This window comes from Cucurbita maxima, unplaced genomic scaffold (assembly GCF_002738345.1).
Source record: "Cucurbita maxima cultivar Rimu unplaced genomic scaffold, Cmax_1.0 Cma_Scf00006, whole genome shotgun sequence".
Lineage (NCBI taxonomy): Eukaryota > Viridiplantae > Streptophyta > Magnoliopsida > Cucurbitales > Cucurbitaceae > Cucurbita > Cucurbita maxima.
In genome coordinates this window covers 755,251-776,499 of record NW_019272022.1, presented here as the reverse complement: position 1 = coordinate 776,499, position 21,249 = coordinate 755,251, and the positions used below count along the sequence as shown (strand labels likewise).

General features: G+C 35.9%; 1 protein-coding gene and 1 long non-coding RNA gene across 2 annotated transcripts in view; both read left to right on the top strand.

The window, feature by feature from the left end:
• The first annotated feature begins 703 nt into the window (after positions 1-703).
• LOC111480512 (exocyst complex component SEC5A-like) overlaps positions 704-21,249 on the top strand; it is a 30,464-nt gene continuing 9,918 nt past the window's right edge. The window contains exons 1-13 of the mRNA XM_023125595.1: positions 704-1,201; positions 1,527-1,678; positions 4,460-4,554; positions 10,226-10,420; positions 10,597-10,724; positions 10,810-10,968; positions 12,081-12,185; positions 14,154-14,228; positions 16,834-16,971; positions 17,078-17,266; positions 17,642-17,782; positions 18,285-18,411; positions 18,491-18,701. Coding sequence (XP_022981363.1) covers positions 821-1,201; positions 1,527-1,678; positions 4,460-4,554; positions 10,226-10,420; positions 10,597-10,724; positions 10,810-10,968; positions 12,081-12,185; positions 14,154-14,228; positions 16,834-16,971; positions 17,078-17,266; positions 17,642-17,782; positions 18,285-18,411; positions 18,491-18,701 — 2,096 coding nt within the window. The 5' untranslated portion in view covers positions 704-820. The remainder of the gene's footprint in view (positions 1,202-1,526; positions 1,679-4,459; positions 4,555-10,225; positions 10,421-10,596; positions 10,725-10,809; positions 10,969-12,080; positions 12,186-14,153; positions 14,229-16,833; positions 16,972-17,077; positions 17,267-17,641; positions 17,783-18,284; positions 18,412-18,490; positions 18,702-21,249) is intronic.
• Positions 19,707-20,553, top strand: LOC111480733. Its single transcript, XR_002717907.1, has 2 exons — positions 19,707-19,796; positions 19,879-20,553. It is a non-coding gene; the product is annotated as an uncharacterized LOC111480733 (long non-coding RNA).

The following is a 21,249-nucleotide window of genomic DNA, read 5'->3' as shown; positions in this document are numbered from 1 at the left end:
AAATTTGGAACATTGAGGTTGTGCAAAGCCTCAATTGGTATGGTGTAGTGAAGATGCTGATAGACGTTTGAGAATGAAATTCTTGTTTGACTGAATCACTCTCTTGTGGGAAATGAAGTCTACTTCCTATTTATAGCTTCGATTCCTTGACACTATGTGGAAGAACTCAACCAAGTAATTTGTGGTTCATAAGAGGATTCCATTTTTGAGAGAAAGCAAAGAGAGTGGGCAAAAATTTATGCATCCATACAAAGGAATCACTAAATTTGATTAAATTTTATAAAGAAATTAATCGAGGATGTGGGCAAAAAGATTCTCCGAGACATCAATCTACAATCAAAACTATTACTATTTTCGATCGTAATTTTAATCATCTTCGTTTTCAATCTTGACTAAAAACCATACTACAACAAATTATTGTTGATATGTTCACATTTTTTATTTTTAAAATTTTACCTTTTATAATATATTGCCTTGATATAATTAAAAAACTAGTTATCGTTTTATAAGGGATGGTTTGAACTTATTTTTTTAAACTCAAATAATTTATAATTTAGGTAAAAAAAAGAAAACTATTTTGTATTTTTCATTAATACCAATTAATGAGGGTATTTATTTACAAATACGTGTATAGCCACGTGTCCCCCCGGTGGTATGGGTGCTTCGTTTTCATCTCTTCCATTTTTTCTCACTTTCAGTTGCTGTTCATATTCAATTCTCAGTTCCCAAATTTCAATTGATTTGAGTCTTTTACCACTGATTCTCAGATCTATTCTCAATTCTCAATCTCCCGTCGCTTCAGAATCAGAATCAGCCAAAAATGTCGAGCGACAGCGACGAGGACGAGCTGCTGCAGATGGCTCTCAAGGAGCAAGAACAGCGCGATGTCAATTATCTCCCTAATTCTCGCAAGCCCGTTGCTAATTACGTCCAACCGCCGTCTCAGCACCGGAAACCTGCTTCTAAAACCAGTGGCAGTAATGCGCAGCCTAAGGGTGGTCGGACGGTTGTCGACGATGATGACGATTCGGAGGTCGAGATGCTGAGCATTTCCAGTGGCGATGAGGATTCCACGAAAGATCAACGAGCGTCCGCCGGTGGAGGACGCGGTGGTAGGGCGGTTAGGTCCTCTGGAAGGGACGATGATCCGGGCTGGGACGGCGAGGAGCCTCATTGCTGGAAGCACGTTGATGAAGACGAGGTTCTTCTATATCTTCATTTTAGAATTTACGTCAATGTTTTCCACTTATACGGTCTTCTCTTCATGTTTTTGTTGTTTTAGGAGAGTTATTGCTTTTCATGTTCCTCCTCTTCGTTAAACTATTTTGTGAAGTATATTTAGATGGCTTGCGTTATTTGGTTTGTCACATTTTCTGAAATGGTGATTCAGTTACCAGTAGTTTAAGCCTTTAGAGGGCTGCCTTCAAGTTTTATCCATCGTTTATTACCCTCCCCGCCCAAAGACTTCCCAATATCTATCTATAAACCAATCAGCAATTGAGGATAAATACTATTTTTTTTCACAGCTCGCTAGAAGAGTACGTGAAATGCGGGAGACAAGAACAGCTCCCGCTCCTCAGAAGTTCGACCGAAAGGTATCTGCAGTCGGTAGACCGGGACTCAGCAATTTGCCGTCGATGCCTCGTGGTATGGAATATATAGATCCACTTGGGTTGGGGTAAGTTTATTTCTGGCTTTGATTTTGTAATTGCTTCATGATCTTATCACTACTCCTGTCATAAACTTTATTTTGTAATAACGTTTACAACAAGACTTTTGTTATTTTTTTGGTGATGCTAGTAATTATTCTACTTCCTGGAGGCTTAATTTATCACATCCTTGCAATAATATTCCGTGCACCAAACCATAAGTGCCCTTTTTCTTTAAATTAACTTTTGCATTTCCCAGTGTGTTTTTGCAACCTCTTATGTGGTTCGGGTGGATATCTCATTTTTTAGTACTTTATCCTTAATGAAACTATTGTTACTTCAAAATAAAACAATGGTTGTGTTGTGGCTGCTGTCTTTCGGATGTTGAAAATGGAAAATCCCTCTTTGAAGTATGCTTACATTTACTTCCCATTCCCAACATTTTGAGAATGGAACTAGGAAATTCCACTTGGTATCCGACATATTCTGGGAGTTGTATTAAACCTACAAATCTATGCCTTTTTTGGATGGTAAACGAGCTTAAGCTTTTAATATTTTCTACAAGGTGGAAGAGTTTATATTTATTTTTTATTTTGTTTTGGATTTTAGTGATAATCCACCTTGTTGGCCCCTAAAAAGATCTAGGTGAAATAGGGATTCATTTCCTCCCCCTACTTCTAGGGAATTTCTTCTATCATTAGTTATCGACACAACGTATATAGGGCTTCAAAGGACTTTTTAGATATTATTGAGGTTGTTTCTTAAGTTTCCAAGTAACGACCTGACATTTTAAAATGCACCCTAGGCGTGCATGACATGGACTGTTGGAAACAAGCAGAATCTCAAGTAAAACAAAAGAGAGTATTTAAAACGTAACTAACTGATCAAAATTTCATGATAAGAAAACAAAACTTGGGATCCCAATAAAACATTACAACTTGGCGACCTTCTAGCAGAATCAACCATTTTCTAGCATAATGCCTCATGAAAACATACAAGGAAACATACATAACATGTAGGGGAATGTAAATGTCACTAACATTCTCATAAATTTGGCAGTGACATACATTTACTTGAGACCCTTTAAATATGGTGAAAACCATAAGATGCACCACCAATTCATTGTGCAATGAGACCCCTCTACACAGAAAGCTTGACTATAATTAAACAAACCACATACGTAATGAAATCATAGTATATTCTAAACAGATCACCTAATAACATCAAATCACATACAACCAGCCAAACATGCATTCGAAATATGTTGTACTTCTTACCAAGGATTTCAAGGAGTTGATCCAATCGTAACCTTAAGAGAGTTTCAGGTAAAACTAGCTTCTCCTAAAAAAGTATCATTGTCCAATTTGAACAAGTTTCAGTAACAATTAAGCACCTAAGGAATCCAAAATTAAAAAATCAAATTCTCTAGGACTGCTAGCTACCCAAGAGTGACCAAAAGAGTCATCCAAAAGATTCCTCACCAAATGCCAACCTTAACCTTAGATAGCACGTTCAAGTCTACACAAACGAGGCTTCAAATGTCAGAGTTTAATTCAGCATTATTCAAGGATCTGATTGAACATAGAACAAATTCGACCCTACAAAATTTTAACAGATCAGCTTGAAACCTTGCTGGTATTTGGCTTCAATTTTGATCCAATTTCGTAGATTCAAGCTCCAAATGCTATGGTTATTATGAAACAGTGTCAAAACATTATTGGTCAACTCAAATCTCACCCAAAATCAAACACAAATCTTACTGGAAACAAACCCTACCTAGCCATCATCGGTGCCCTAGCTTCTGTCCAGGTCGAACGGCATTAGGAAAGTTACATCGGAGAATATGCCGATGACATGAAGGAGAAGAAAATAGGGATGGCGCTGGTAAAGATGAGAGCGTATGAGAGAAGCAAAGCCTTGCAAGAAGTTGTGAACTTGCTAGACGAATCACAAAAACGGCAATCAATCGTACGAACACCCATGCTGAATGCTCAATCTTACAATAGTCATTCATGCTCAGACATGGATGAAATTGGATGGAGACCGCGGAGGAGGGGAGATGGGGGCATGAGGCGATAAAAAATGAGAGAATTAGTGAGAGACACAAGAGATATTCGTGAAGGAGGCTAAAAAAACGAGAGGGAGATTGGGGAAGGAGAGAAATGAAGGATAAGGGAGACGTGTTGCCGAGCCTATGAGAATGAGAATGAAGCCGACTCCTAGGGTTGCATGCTGCTTAAATAGATATATATATATATTTTTTTTTCCCAGAGTGTTACATTGAGTATGTTGCAGGTTTCTCATTTGATTGGAGGGTTTGTTTTCAATATTTCTTTGTGGTGTTTAACAACTTTGAAGGTGGTTGGATCAGTCTCTCTTGTTGGAATCTTCATGGTTCTCTCTTCCAAAACTTTGTCTGTCAGATAGTGTGCTGTTTTTTGATGGGATTATGTGAGGGAAGAAAAATAATAGGCCTTCAAAAGGGTTGAGAGGGATCCTAGAATGTGTGGTCCTGAGTTAGGTTTTATGTTTCTCTTTGGGTGTCGGCGATGAAGGGTAACTATACTCTATGTTTTATTTTACTTGATTGAATTCCCTTTCTTTAGGCATAGAGTATTTGGCTTGGTTTTTTTTGTTCTTTTTTTTTTTTTGAATGCTCTTGTATTCATTAATTTTTTTTTTCTCAATGAAAGTTCGGTTCTTCATTATAAAAAAAATGAAAATTTTTGTTCCTTGTTAATAAAAGAAAAAATTATAGAATGCTGATATAAATGTCATTCCTGCTAATTTGGGTTTGTGTTGGTTTACAGAGTAATAGACAGTAAATCATTAAGATTGATCACAGAGGAATCCGAGAATTCTCCTTCTAGGTCTGAGAAAGATTACATTGATGGTACCCTACGAGGTATATCTTCTTTATTGGTTTTGGTGTATAGGTGCCTGTTGAACTTGTTTTTTTGGTTTTTTATTTTCTCGAATAAGGACATATTTTATTGAGGAAAAATATTGCATTCCTTCTCTGATCATTATTGGAAACTACTTCAATCAATGAATTTGTTTTCATTTTTTTTTTTTTGTAATCCTTAGTGATAGCTCAATTGATAATGCCCCATTGACTTAACATTTCTATTCAAGGTTCACATCCTCCCAACTACTCAAACTACTTGCAAAATATTCATTTGAGTTGATGATAGTCACTATTAGCTGTAATAGTATACTTACAGAAGTTCCTACAGAGAGGTAATAACATGAGTCCCGACCAAGCAACAACCATTAACCAATAACCAACTTTCAGCCAATAAAGACCCATGCAAACATAGCTTCTGCTGAGTCGTAGCAGCTTTTTTGGTTGCTTTTCTTGACACCACGACACATTCCACTCTCTCTTGGTCGGAGATCTATCAGGTGTCTAATTGAAATTAGAGAATGGCTTTCTCCCCTTCTTGTTTTCTCAGTTGCAGCTCCAGCCATTTCATGTTTGTGCTCTCCCCTAGATGCCTAACGATCTACCCTGACCACTGCCCAACAAACAACTTTTGGCCAATAGAGACCCATGCAAATAGAGCCATTTTTTAACATGGTGAAATCAACAATGCAGCCTTTTCTAGCTGCGAGCCATGACACTCGATAGTCTCCCAAGCACAACAGTTCGTTTGTAGCAAATTTCCGTGTTTGTGTAATTTTTTGGCAGCCCCAGTGTGACTCACATTTTTTTAATAGAATAAAGCATATTCAATCACCAACTAGTAAGCATTGACCATGATATGAACAAGACATCAATCATGCAAGATAAACTTCAAGGAAAATGTGAAGAAAATGTTGTTTAAATTATCACAAGATGTTGCAATTCATGCCACATTAAAGAAGAATCAAGCTTCATTTATTCTTGAATGGTTACAAATTTTGGGTGGATGATAATATAAAGTTATGGTGTTTCTTTAATTTATTTTAAGATTTCAATTTAAATTAAAATTACAGTTACATAGTGGCTAATTATGGCCAATTATGGTCATAAAATATGAAAGTTACAGCTCTTAAGGTTAAGGGTTTCATTTTGAGGCTATACAAAGCCATGTATGCTATCTTTGTAAGGAGACTTGGAAAATGTAATGAAAAGAGCATTTGTGCTTTTCTTTAGCCAAGGGTTAAGTTTCTTTTTGCAATTCTATGTAGTTTAGGTTGCATGTTTAGAATCATTCAAGTTTGACATGATTGATCTTGCTTGTGGAGTGATTTGAATCTCAAACCAGTGATTTTGTCATGAGATATTCAATCAACAAGGTAATCCGAATCTTACTTTCCCTTGGGGTGATTCCTTGTCCGGCCATATTTGCTATGGTAGGGATTCCAAATAGAGTTTTTTTTAGTAGGGGTTCCGAACAGGGCTTATTGTCGACCACATTTGCCATTGTTCAGTCACCTCATGCTTGCAAGTATTGCTATCCGTTCGTCAACAGGGCCTTTTTTGATTTTGTGGTTTCTTAAACCTGTTTTTGTTGCTGGGTATCCTGTAGTTGATTATTGGAATTTGGGCTAAGGTACGAGCATGGAAGTTCAAAAGAGTGTGGTCAATGGAAAACCAATTGCAATTACAGGAAGTGTTATGAATCCCTCATCCCCCACTCTCTCAGGAAAAGTCCCATGGCATCACCTCCTCCACTTTTGAAATGCACCCACCCTATGATCCACAAATTGTGACATCGTGCCATCACCATTAAAAACCAAAAAACCTTGCTTGTCCCCGAACAAAATTCTCCACCTTTGGCTCTTGCCAAGCCTCCAACAACGATTATGCATCCAGTCCTCTCCCCTCAACACAGTCCTCCATCCTGTACCTTGGGTTGCCAAATCTCTCTGCCCCATCGCTAGGCATAAGAAGTCACCTGATCTCGACAATATTCACACCACTAACAACCATCTAAATTCAGTCACTATAGCTAAAAGAACACCACATTTGCATTGGACATTCCATTTGGAAAAGAAAAAAAAAAAAGAACTCACTACAACCAAGATAGAGTGAACTAACTAGGAAAAATTGCTTGCCTCCTCTCGAACATCAATTATGATAAATCCAACGAGTCCCAATCAGATGACCAAAGCCTTTTATGATTATCATCTCTTGGAATGTCAAAAGCTTGGAAAACTAGCAGAAGAGAGCCCTCATCAAAACCTTATGATCGTAATTCAAGAAACGAAATTGAATTTGATTGATTGTTGGATTGTTAAATCCTTTGGAGTGCTAGACATATTGATCAGACGTCATTGGATGCCTCAAGAACATTGGAGAATCTTAGTGATGAGGAATGACCAGACTCTAATCATCTCTGAAGCCACCAAAGGTTTGTACACCTTAACCACACAAATTTTTTTGACTGACGTTTGCTGCTTTTGGATATCAAGGATCCATGGCCTTTGCAGATACGAAAAAAAAACCCCTTATTCTGGCAGGAATTATAGGACCTCTTTTGCCTTTGCACAGAAAATTGGCTTATGGTCAGTGACTTCAATAGCCCGGTGGGCACATGAAAAACCTTGCGGAAAAGCCACTAGAGGGATGAGACATTTCAATAATTTCATAAGAGAAGTTGAACTCATTGATCTCTTCCACAGTAATAGTCTTTATACTTGATTGAACAACAAATCTTCACCCACTTTGACACTCATTGATAGATTTCTAGCTACTGAAGGTCTCATTGAAAATTTTAGTAATGTAGGAGAGTGTTCCAGGATTTTTCTAGAATGGAATTATCGAAGGAAATTTAAATGAAACTTATATCTATTTGATCTAAAAGAAAATGGATGCTTGCTTTGTTGCTGACTTTCGCCTGATAAATCTTATGACTGAACTTTATAAAGTTATAACAAAGGTGCTATTGAAATGCCTCAAAGGGTTCTCCCTTTCACGATTATCGGGGAACAGATAACATTTGTTAACACATAGGATATCGATGACTTTGCCAACAAATATGGTGGTAAAAAGGATGAATGGCCGAATATGTACCTGAGATTGTCCCTAAATAGGAGTCTCAAATCTTTCTCCTTTTGGTAGATCATTATTGAAAAAATAGAAAGAAAATTATCAACATGGTCCTCACACTTCACTTCCAATGGCGGAAGTCTCGCACTAATACAAGCCACATTGTCCAACCCTCCTACTTACTACATGTCTCTATACAGAATGCCTCACAAAGTGGTTACAAGAATAGAAAGTTTATTTAGAAACTGTTTGTGGAAAGATGACACACATTTTGTTCGATGGAATACCATAAACCTCACGTTAGACAAGGGAGGTCTTGACCTATATTCAATGAGGGAGAAGAATAGAGCTATCCTTGCCAAATAGGTTTGGAGATATTACTACGAGGGCACTACCCTGTGGAGGAATCTTATAAAGGCTAAATAGACTCCTACATCATGTATAAATTGATCCTACACCTTTTGCAAAGTGGCGATGGAAGTTCATAAAATAGCACCAAAACCTCATCACCAGCCATATTTGCTATAGAGTGGGTGATGGAAAAAACACATCTTGGATTGATCCTTGGATTTCATGCTAGCTTTGCAGTGTTCTCTTTTGTATAGGCTCTCTCATTGTCAGACGGTCACGCTCAAAGAAACATGAAAAGATGTTAAAGAAATTTGGGATCAATAGGAACCTAAAAGATAACAAAGCTACGAAATAGGTTGAATTAAGCCTTACCTTGCCCAAATTGTTCTGTCCCAAGAAGCAGACTCATTGAAATGGCTTCCTAGTGTCAAAGAGGTCTTCTACACAAAATCTTTGATGATGGATGTGAGGAACAGGTAGAAGCCATAACCCCACACACTAGCAAAGAGACGATATGGAAAGGAAATCACCCAAAAAATGTGAAGTTTTCCTTACAGAAAATAGTGTACAAAGCACTTAGCATAAATTGTCTCTTCTATAAAAAAAAAAAAAAAACTATTTGCCCTTGGGTTTGATATTACTTTTTGAAGGAACATTAATAAAGTTGGAATTAGTCTGCTTCCTATCGAGCATAAAGGCAACTTTTTCTAATTTGATTTAACCGAAGCTGGTAACTCTTTCTAATTTGATTTAACTGAAGCTAGAGTTTAGTTGGAGTGTTTTGGTGAAGTCATCTCTAAAGCTACATAATCCTTTTTACTCTGTTTAATGATTAGTCTCCTAGCAATATATGCATGAATTGGGAGACTTTCATTCTCTCTTATTGATTCCTTGTCCTTTTATTTTTCTTCTTTATCACTCTCACGAGGAGTTTGTTTCCCTTGATCATTTTTGTATCTTTTTATTTCATATATGAAAAGTTTGTTAATTGTTAGAAAGAAGCATTAAGCATAAAGACAACTCTTGTATCTTTTGATTTTATCAATGAAAAGTTTGTTGTTTAGAAAAAAAACATGCATCTTGAATCTTCTAAATCCAAAAATATTAGAAGTTCTTAGATTAACTTTTTGATACCTCGAATCATAGATTGTCGCGTAAATTCAACCTAGAAAGGACGATAATTTTTTTTATTCAATTTTGTAAAAGCGGGAGATGCAATGAATTTAAAATTCAAGCACAATAGTAGATATGTTATAAAGCATTTAAAGGTACAAAATCATGTCCATGGAGTCAACATAAAAAGCAGTTACAAAATAGCACGAGTTTTGAGGTAAATAACATTAAAATAATATTGAAAGCAACATAAAAGGAAAAAACTCGATCTAGTGGTCCCTCCTACAGCCGCACGGCTCTATACGCTCCTGCCATCGACAGTAGTCTATGCTCCGTCTGAAAAAATAAACAAAAAATAGCAACAAAGAGTATAAAAATACTTGGTCAGCAACCAACTTGTAAGCTTTCATCGGACTTCATCCTTGTGACAATTTCTTAAGTTATGTGCTCATATACTAACCTTAACGTTAGGCACTATGATGACATGTGGTCTATGCTAACAGTATAAGGCTCATATGTACCCAAACCCTATACACTCCTACCCTAGGGTGTATACCTAATCCCCTTGGGGCCATAATGTAGGTTTTTTCGAACATGCTTAGCTCTATGTTTTCGTTTTCCAAAGTCTAACCTCAACCTTGTGCTAATTGCGTGTCAAATTTCCTTTGTAACAGGCCCTGGGGTAAGTCTTGCTTGAGAAATAATTCATGTTGCTACTTACTTGGTTGTTGACTTCTCGAGCTCGATTTGGGTCTTCTATAAATTCGAAATTTCCTAGAATTCCTCCAACATGTCCTAGATTAAGTCAAAAAAATAAAACTGTTGAAAACAGCTTGAAAGACGGACTTCGGGGGGCTTTAAAACCATACAAAGTAGGATGAGTCTAAAAAAACTGCTTCTTTCCTGGTTGCCCCCAGACTTCATATCTATCTTTGCTCCAACTGAAAATGGATTGTTGAGTTCTCTTACTTTTGGTTCTTGTAAGTGCTACATAATATTATTATAAGATCACAACTAGATTAAGATGTTGTTGTGCATTCACACTTGATATTCTTGGTGGTTGCATAAGTTTGATACTTCAGTCTACCCCTTGTTGCAATTGATGCTGACACATTTTTTGTATGCATGTTGGCAGAGAAGTTACTGTATTTATCTGAACGGTTCGATGCGAAGATTTTCATTTCTCGGATACACCAAAACACAAGTGCGGCAGACTTGGAGAAAGGCGCTTTTGCTTTAAAAACTGACCTTAAAGGCCGGACCCAGCAAAGAAAACAATTAGTCAAAAACAATTTTGACTGCTTTGTATCATGCAAGACCACAATTGATGGTGTGCAACAATCACTTATCATGTTTATCTTCAGCTAAATATGGTTATTGGCTACTGAGTTAATATTTTCTCAAATTTGTTTTTTCTTCTTGTTTTATTCAGCTTTTTACAGTTTCATCTTCTGACATGAATGTGCATTTTCTTTTGGTCATGATGGCAATGTTTTTATTTCTTAGATATTGAGTCGAAGTTGAGACGAATTGAAGAAGATCCTGAAGGTTCTGGAACTTTACATTTGTATAATTGTATTCAAGGAGTAAGTAAGCAAGCAAATCGGGCTTTTCAGTCTCTGTTTGAGAGACAGGTCAGTGTAGTTTCAAACTGAGCAAGGGATTTTGAAGTTTTGAACTCTTGATTGGAAATGGATTATATAAAGTTGTTTTTGTTAGGCACAAGCTGAAAAGATCAGATCAGTCCAAGGAATGCTACAAAGGTTCAGAACGCTTTTTAACTTACCAAGTACCATTCGCAGCAGCATTAGTAAGGGTGAATATGATCTGGCAGTTCGAGAATACAAAAAAGCAAAGTCAATTGCTCTGCCATCTCACGTAAACTTCAGTTTTATAACTTCTCATATTTTGTTTACCTGATGTCTTGCTACAATGCATGAAGGGAGCACTTATTTTGATATTGGGGCTGAAGCCACTCTTAAGTTTCTATCAACTGTCATCAGATGTGTTTTCTAAATCTACTTTTGCATAGTTGGAAGCTTAATGCTTTGCCTTCCTTCAAAGCTTTGTGTACATAAGTTCCTCTGTTCTTCATGCTCTTGTCCAAATCATGTCAAATTTTGCAAACATATTCTGCCTCTCTGCAAAAGTGGTTTTCATGTTCAATGCTGAGTGAATAATACTTATAACGTCTAATCTTTTTTTTGGATAACTCCTTTTGCTTTCTTTAGCCAATTGTGCTGGATGTATATCCTATATATGGTTATGTATTTTTTCTACATTTAATGAAGTTCTTTGCTTGAATGAATATTGAAAATTTGTATCCTGCAATTTGTTTTATATATGACAGTGGCAAAATTACTGGACATGCTCTATCCTGAGATATTCTGTATTTATCAATTCTGTATTTCCATAATAACATGTAACATCATTACGGTAACGATAACTTATGGAAAGGGTTCTAGTGAAAGGTATTTCAGTTTCAGGATGTTGGAAACGTTGTGTATCATCCAAGCACCTAAAAGTTTGAACTGTCAAACAAACAAAATGATATAACCCATGATGTTGAGAATTTTTGCACTGGACCATGCTTGCCTGGCAATCTCGGATAGAACTGACAAATGAAATTTTCAGCATAGACTCGTTACATTGTTCAACCCGTGAAAATTTACTCAAAAGGGTGTTAATTTTCCTCACTTTCCTGATGCTACTCCTTGCAAATTTCTCTCCATATATAAGGAAATGCTTAGACACTAACATCGGTATGAATATGGGAATACTCTAGCCTTAGTCCAGTTATTTTGTATGGTTACATTCAATTCTTTGTTTCTTGGTATCATTTGCCAATATCTGATACATAACATCGTATGATTGCCAAGATCTAATGTATAACTTTTAGGTTAGAGACAATGTATTTGGTTTATGTAGTCAGATTTTGATGATTTGTTGGATGATAATTAAATACTCTCATTGCTACGTGTTGGTTTCAGGTGGGAATTTTGAAAAAAGTTCTTGAGGAGGTTGAAAAAGTGATGCATGAGTTCAAAGGCACACTTTACAATACAATGGAGGACCCACAAACAGATTTGACAAACGTGAGCTTTCTTTTCAACCATTTTCATAATTTTTACTTGATCCTCTACATGATAGAAACTTTTGAGTATCGTTCTGATGCCTTTTTGGCTGCCATCATCTGTATAGTCTGCTGGGAGCAACAGTTATTTCTCACAAATGAAAGAGTCGGCTCTATTTTTTAGTATTTAGTCTTGCTGCAAGTTTCTTTATGGAAATATATTCCAGATAACTTCACATACAAGAAAAGAAGTGATGCTTGCATCTTTGTCAGCTCTTAACTTCCCTTCATATTAGTTCAGTTAGATTGATTCCGTCATAATGATTACTGGTGAGAGTTTTACTTTTTAACTGGTAGTTTTATACATTAGAGAACGTGATGCTCCTTTTTGTTACTTTTTTCTCCTTAGAAATGGTTATTTAATTTGCCAACTGAGCAGTTTTAAGTTGTAATGATTAATGCATGTATTTCTATAATTGAAACTGCAAAGATTATTATTAGCTGTGCGAGTGTTATTCAGATGGTTGGATATGGAGGATATGCATGATAAACATTAGAATGTACACAAATGTGTATTGATTGACTTTTTTTTTTTTTTTTGAAAAGAAACCGTGGGTCAAAGAAACCTGCGAAAATTTGTAGTCAGTATAATCCATGGGTCAACTTAGTACAATCCGGGGGGGTAATTTTGCAAAGTAATCAGACAGCTATAGCCTGTCTTTTCTAAAATTTTTTGAGCATGAAGCAAGACTTCTTGTTAATGATTGTAAAATTAAAAGATGTACAAAAGTGCATATTCTACGAAGACAAAGAAAGAAGGAAGCAAAAATAAAGGGGAAAACAAGAGAACAAAACTATAGAAAAGCCCTCCAAATTTGAAAGTATCAGAAAGTGAATAGACCTAAAAAAAAAACTTGAAATAGAGAACACCAACAAGAAACTTCGATCTTGATTAGTTCAAAGCGTTTTTCTCAATCAAGAAACTTATTTTAGGATATTCTTTGGTTTCTTTCCAAAGAATTACCTTGTAAGCATTAATCCAATCTTTGTTTTTGTTGGAAGAGGTGGACCACAAAGGAGATGTTTAATGTTTGAACATGAATTCAAACCAAATAACTCGGCACATATTAAAAGATTAAAAAAAGCACACTATTAATGAAATGCACAAGGACAGTAGAATACGGGGTGGTTCTTATCATCAGAGTTCAACATGCACAAAAGGAAAATCACGAATTGAGGGAGATAATGTCATGGAAGGGGCCTTCTTTGAAGCCTTACTGAAGCGTTGAGACTACTGTGGAGAGAAACCCAAGTGAAAAGGCTTATTTTCCTAGGAGTAGTAGATTTCCAAACAGTGAAGAGGACGTTGGAGAACTATTAGTGAGCTCTTGAAACATTAGTTTCACAGAAAAGAAGCTGAAGAATCGAGCAACCAAACTTTGTCACCTTTCAAACTTCTTTGAACCCCATTAAGGGATCTGAGCTCCTGCAAAAAATGCTTTCTTAGAAATCCACCCCAAAGCCGGCAAAGGAATATCCACATACATATTTGAAATCCATACTCATTTTAGCCAGCATAGGAGATTCTGATTGCTAAGGAATATCCACCTTTTAGTACTTCATGCATCTTGACATTATTTTCATTCCAAAGAATCAATAAACCTCCCAATCTACCGAGGAAGTCAACACTTGTCCAGCCAATATCTTAGGATCTTCAAATTTATTTGTTTATTTTGATGCCTGCTTTCAAAATTTTTGTCAACTTTGTTGAAATATGTTAACATTTTTAGTAGCGGTCTTTAAAATACCTATTCTTCTATCTTAATTCCTTCCAACATTAGGCAATAAGTTGTGGCTCGTTCTTTTTGTATGTTGTAATTGAATAGACCAATTGATGTTTTTGCAATGTTCTCATTTATGTGTAAACTCTTGTATCCTATTCTTTTTCATTTTTTAGGGTAGTTAATTTTTCTTATGATATTTCATGTAGCTTGAAAACACCGTGAGACTATTACTGGAGCTGGAGCCTGAATCAGATCCTGTGTGGCATTATTTAAACATACAGGTAAGCAGTGCTTTCTCATGGCATTTGGATTTTCTGATCATATATATCCAATATGTAGCGTGAAATTAATATTGTATTGGGCTCATTCTATTGAAGTATATTTAATTAGTTGCGTTGGTTGTAGAGTAACTCTGGTAAGTATGTCCTGAAGCAAAAATCCTACGAACAACTTTGTCAAATAACAGCAAGAAGAGGTCTTGACACGAGTTGATTCAAATCTATCATGCCAGGGAAGCTGTTTTCCTTGAAAAATTCTTTGATTTCGTTCTAGCCATAATTCTGATAGAAAAACTTTAACCACATTAACCCACAATAGCTTGGCCGTAGAATTCAGAAGTGCTGGACCATATATAAGTTGGGAGATATTGAAGCGAAAATAATTATAAAAAACCCAGTGTAAATTGAAAAGTGGGGTCAGCTTCAACCAACCAAATTTTGCATGAGAGAAATTAATAAACAGTGAGCTGGATTCTTCTTTTGCAAAACATCTATTAAGATTCCCATTAAGCATTATCCACAAAAGAATATTAATTCTCTTAGGACTCTTGGACTACCATAAGGTTGAATATAACTCTTTCTCTAAATGTGAAGAGGATATAAGACGATTATTTAAAGATTTCACCGTGAAAATACCTGAAGAATCAATTGGCCAACCTCTAGAATCTTTGTTTGTATCAAGACTTGTAACATAAGTGTCTAGTAATCGAGTCTGAAATCAGCGCATCTCATCTTTCAAAAGTCAAGAATCATTATAGATATAGCAAAATGTTGAAACAGAGGCACTAGGAGAAGATGAAATAGCGTACAACCGAGGAAAACAAGTCTTTAAAACAGAATTATTCAACCAGTGATCTTCCCAAAACTGAATCTTCATTCCATTGATCAAATTAAAGTGAGCAAGTGAATCAAATTCTGCCAAAATTTTGAAATTGACATCCACGGACTTTAATGTCTTTGAAACAAAACTCCATCTAACCAAATGATTTACTTTGCTTCCTTCATTACCTTCCCTGGACAATGATCTCAAAATTTTATCAATCTTCACACTGGTTGAAGGCAGCAATCCAACATTCCTATTGTTGAAAAGGAACTCTTACTGGTAAAGTATATCCACCTTGAATGGATTCCAGAATATTCAGTATCTTTTCATCCCACATAATTAAAAGACCTCTTGACCTTCCCCGTGAATACACATTATTAACCCATCTCACATCGCTAGAGCTCCATAAACATTTTATCAAGCGTTGATCAAAAGAGGCAATCTTCGGATCCTAAATTAACACCATATCTGGACATTGATGCTGCAAAAAATTCCTTAAATCTGCTCTCTTTGAGCTGCCCCCTAATCCTCTTGTGTTCCAAGAAATAGTCTTCATGAATTATTTAAAAAATAATCATCATAATCACAACAAACTTCTTACTTTCAATACAAGATGGAAGCAATGGAATAATTTCTATCTCTTATGAATTCCAGAATATTCAATATGTTTTCATCCCACATGATCAAAAGAGATAATCTTAGTCACCTAAATTAACACGATATCTGGACATTGATGCTGCAAAAATTTCTTTAAAGCAGTTCTCTTTGATCTGTTCCCTAATTCTTGTGTTTCAAAAAATAATCTTCATGAATTATTTTACATAATTGCCACAATCACAACAAACTGCTTACTTCTAATACCAGATGGAAGCAATGGAATAATTTCCTTAAACTAAATGGCTCCCTAGTGTGGATGGATCCTTCACAAAATCCTTGTTGTCTGATATGTGGAAAAACGGCTATCTTGGATCCTACATTGGTCCAAGAAAACTGGAAAGAAAGGCACCCAAAAAAGGTAAAAGTTCTCCTTTGGGAAGTTGCACACAAAACCATCAGTTCCAAAGAAAACCTTCAAAAAAGGATGCCTTGTTTGGCTTTGTTCCTAAGCTGGTGCCCTATGTGCAAAGAAAATGATGAGTCACGGACCATCTTTAAATTCACTGCCCTTATGCTTGCAACTCTGGAATAGAGTTCTCAAAGCCCTTGTTTGGTATTTAACTTTCCCTTGTGAGGTAAATGATTTCTCCATACAGCTTGCGTCACCCCTTCAAGGATGTAAAGGCTTTGCTATGGAAGAATATTATTGGGCTATTTTTTTGGATTCTTTGGAATGAGTGAAATCAAAGGGTCTCCCTAGATAGGGACAATCTCATGCTAGGTTCTTTGATCTGGTTATTTACAATGCTATTTTATGGTATAAATTGTCTAATATTTTTTCTCCCTTATAGCCATGTCTCCCTCTTAACCAATTGGGAGGCCTTTTGTAATCACCATGGATTTAACATCCATTTTGTGACTTTCATACATCAATGAAATTGTTTCTTATACAAAAGAGAGAAAAAAAAAAAAAAAAAAAAAAAAAAAAAAAAGAAAACACAAAAAAGAAAACAAAAAGAAATGGTTGCTTATTTAAAAATTAAAGAAAATACCCTTTTCTGATTTGTATCTTTTCGTTCTCCTATTTTCCCCCTCTTTTCATATGCCAGTGGATTACCTTGGAGGTCAAGCTTAAAGAAATAATAAAAAATGGCAGCTCACTTAGCTACTTTTTGTTCTCTTTTATAGAATCACAAGATACGAGGATTACTTGAAAAGTGTACCTTGGATCATGAATCGAGAATGGAAGCATTGAATAATAAGATGCGGGAAAGAGCACTTGCTGATGCAAGATGGAGGCAGATTCATCAAGATCTGGATCAATCTGTACGTGAAACCTTTTGAAGATGATTTTATCGTTTGCTGATATGAGCAAATTAGTTAATTTGATCATCGCTTAATTTTTAATTTTTAATTTTTTTATTGTTGTCAGTCAGATGTTCATCATTCTTCTGCTTTGGATGGCCATCTCCCGTTGGGCGTGAAACCAGTGGAAGTAAATAGTGAAGAAGTTGATGCTCTTAGAGCTAGATATATTCGGAGATTGACTGCTGTACTTATTCACCACATACCAACGTTTTGGAAAACTGCTCTTTCTGTTTTCAGTGGGAAATTTGCCAAGGTATTTTGACAATTTTTTTTTTCTTAATGCCAGACCAATTAGTGATCTACTGCAAGTTGTCTTTTCTATGCGCATTTCTTTCTAACTTATTTATGTTTTTAATATTCATTGTGAGTAATCTTTTAATCCCTTTATTTTTAATTGGGGTGGGTTTTGGGTAGCCGATATATTGTTTCCCTTTCTCTATACCCCTTTCCTGAAGCCCTTGGCATTTCTTATTGAAAAGATGGAACATATCAGTAATATTTTCTAAATTTCAATGGGTTGATGCATGAATAACCCTCAGTATTTTTCTTGGTAGGATGATATCAGTTTTTTTTTCCTTTAACTTTTATTACAGGCCCTTAGTTTGATGCTTGATTTTTAATATTTCAGTCCTCTCAAGTTTCTACTGAATTTGCTAACTCATCAGCTAGCAAAAATGAGGACAAGGTTAGTGAGGGTAAGTACTCAAATCATTCTGTGGAGGAAGTTGCTGGGATGCTTCGCAATACACTATCTGCATATGGAGTAAAGGTGATAATGTTTATACCTTGGATAGTCATTGCATAATGGTATTGATTTGATTTCTTTTCAGAGTATAGTAATTACTGATATGCTATAAGTGTTTCTATAAATACTCTCGACTGTGTTTATGAAGTGTGCCTCTTCTCACCCGTAGGGAGAAGATTCTTCTAGATAGGAAGAATTTTTTTGGGGGGTGGGTGGGGGCTAGTTGTCTTTTGTAACTGGAAGTGTTCTTACCCTTTATTTTCTTTTAAATTACCGAACAGTGGGAATGACAACTAAATATCCTCTTTATATCTTCCAACTGATACATGGGTTATTATGCTTCCTCTCTATATAAGTCTATTCTCCCATTTGAGCCGGGTGTTAAGAAATTCTCCTTTCGTTTTTTGTTCACTCAGAGTTACGAACTTAAGAAACCAGTCTCTAAATTCATAACTCATAACAATTGATCCCTTCATGGTGTACATGCGCTTAGCTTAGGTAAATTGTGCAATGCTTAACTTGTCAGGTTCACAGCACCTTTCGTGATCTTGAAGAATCAAATATACTTCAGTCATATATGAGTGATGCCATTACTGAAATATCTAGCGCGTGTGAAGCTTTTGTAGTGAAGGAATCAGCTCCTTCAAGTGCTGGTATCTTGACATCATTTATATCTAAATTTTGTTTTTCCACTCAAATCATTCTCATTTTTTTTGCTCTCTGTTAACACAGTGATTGCACTGCGAACACTTCAATCAGAGGTGACAAAGATTTACATTTTTAGGCTTTGTTCCTGGATGCGAGCCTCCATTGTAAGGATTTCAAAAGAGGAAACATGGGTCCCTGTGTCAATTATCGAGAGGAATAAATCTCCATACACAATCTCCTTCCTGCCACTAGCATTTCGATCTATCATGTCTTCAGCAATGGATCAAATAAATTTGTAAGTCTCCTTAGCTTGGTGCTATACAAGTATTCTACTGTATTCTGTTCCTTATACCATAAAAAAGAGAAAATGAATAAAGTAGAGGTCTTGTACATCTTCTAGGTTATTCACACATGAATTCATGCTATTATGCTCTCGGATAACTGTTTTATACTGAAGCAGAAATACGTGAATGCCTTAGAATGCCATAAAAAATTATAATTGGGATGTGATAGTGATGTTCAGATGATATTATGTTTTATTTACATTTAGAACGATAGAAATTTTCTATCTTCATTTCTGTGATGCGCTTAATGTGTGTGGTTATCATGTATTATAAAACGTTGAAGTCAGGTAGTCATGGTGAGAATAAAATCTAAGAGATGGAGAATGGAAGATATGAAATGCCACCCATAACCTGGTTTGGAATTGATGTAATTGCATTTTGGCATTATAATGAGCAGATATTGATGGAGAATAGTGCTTTAACTAATAAGACAGGCATTTGATAGATTCAGACTCGAGGTTTCATTTTTTTTTTTTTGTTTTTTTTTAATAATAGGAATTCTCGAACTGCATTGCTTTGATGTGCTTTACGTATGTGCCTATCATGCATTATTAGACACAGAAATTATGTAACCATTAGGAAGATAAAATTTAAAGAGAAATGAGAATGGAGGTGTCTGAAGGAATATTTGAAGAGTATAGGTGTTATCCTATTAAATAAGGGAATTAACCTATTTCCTATTTTATGTTCTTTCCTTTTCTCTAGAGAATTAGTTGGATTAATATAGGCCTATGGTATTCTTTGATGAATAATAAGAAAACAGAAGAATATACATTACTCTTGCAACACGGTATCAAAGCCTTCCTAGCTAATTAAACTTAAAGTCTACTCAAATCATTGAAGTCTTCATAGCTGACGATCATTCACCATGACCAAGACCCATTTAGTGTTCTTCCCTTTCTTTATTCCATCATCATGTTAGAAGAATAAAAAATCCCATCATCAATAGAGGAAGTTCCTGCCTGCCGCCCAGAAGATAGGTGACCCACAACACAGAATATGCCAATGTCTTGCAAACGTTGTCGCATGAACTCAATTGTTATCGGGTATTTGAGATGAAGTGCGTTGCTGATTTCGTAATTCTGAAGAAATTGATTGAAGCAGACCGTGCCTATGACTTTTTGGTAGGTTTGAACGAGTTTGACCATGTCTCTGTATTGATCATCAAAAAGGAAGAAACACCGTCCTAGAAGAAACAATCTCTCTTATTCGAGTAGAAGAAAGCATGTAAAGTCTTATGCCTGACAAACAAAAGTTACCTATCATAAAGACTAGTGGATTCAATAATGAAGAGAGAGATGGAAGGTATTTTTGGACTTGCTCAACAAGCCTTCAGGTAAGCCTTCCATTCACCTTTTATATAAATCCTTGAGAGATAAGTGTGGTTCAGAATTTGATTAGAGACTCTGGTGCAACTGATCACATGACTCCTCAGTCACCATAATTTTTGAAAACACATAAACCGGCCTGAGTAATTGAAAAGTTATAGTGGCAAATGGGATTAGTGCCACTATGACAGGAATAGATGATGTATTCATTTCTTGAAATCTTACACTAAAACAAGTCCTTCATGTCCCAAAATTATCTACCAGTCTCATTTCAATATAAAAGCTTGGCCATGATTGCCAAGCTTGTGTTTTTTCTCCTCATCATGTTGTGTTTTTCAGGACTAGGCCTTGAGCCGGACGATTGGACTTGCTGAGGAATTGAATGAATCTATATTACTTGCAATTACTCGAGAGAAAAACGAGTATCTCATTTGTGTACTTTCTTAGTTTATTAAATAAAAATGCGATTTGGTTATATCACCTTCTCATAGGTCATCCCTCATTTAGAGTTTTGAAAATTATGTTTGTGATTCATGTGAATTTTCCAAACATACACGTGTATCTTTTTTTCTTTAGTAATAATGGAAACTCTACTCATTTTCATTTGATTCAAAGTGAGATATGGGACCCTCAGTTGTTCCAAATATTTCTGGTGATCGTTGGTTCCTCACATTAATTGACGATTGTACTTGGGTTGCATGACTATTCCTCCTCCAACAAAAATCTGTCGTCAGTACTATTATTCCTGCCTTCCCCTCAATGAATCAGACCCAATTTTAAGTTAAAATAAAAATATTTAGAACTGACAATGCTATCCTTATCTCGAAACTTACAATCTCAAGGTATTTATCCACGACTTTTCTTATGTACACCAAAGAAAAATAGAATGGCTGAGAGGAAAAATGGACACTTCCTTAACACTTCCAGGGCCTTGCTTATTCACAGAAACATGCTGAAGTCTTATTGGGGAGAAGCAGTTATTGCAACTCATTTGATTAATCATCTTCCATCTCGTGTCTGAAATAAATCTAAGGCCAATAGAAGTCCTCAACCAGTTTCATCCTCACTTTTGAACCTCAAATGTCCTCACACTCACATATCTGAACACATGACCAACAACTATTGAGTCCATTCCTACCACCAATTCCAATTAGGACTTACTTAGCCAAGA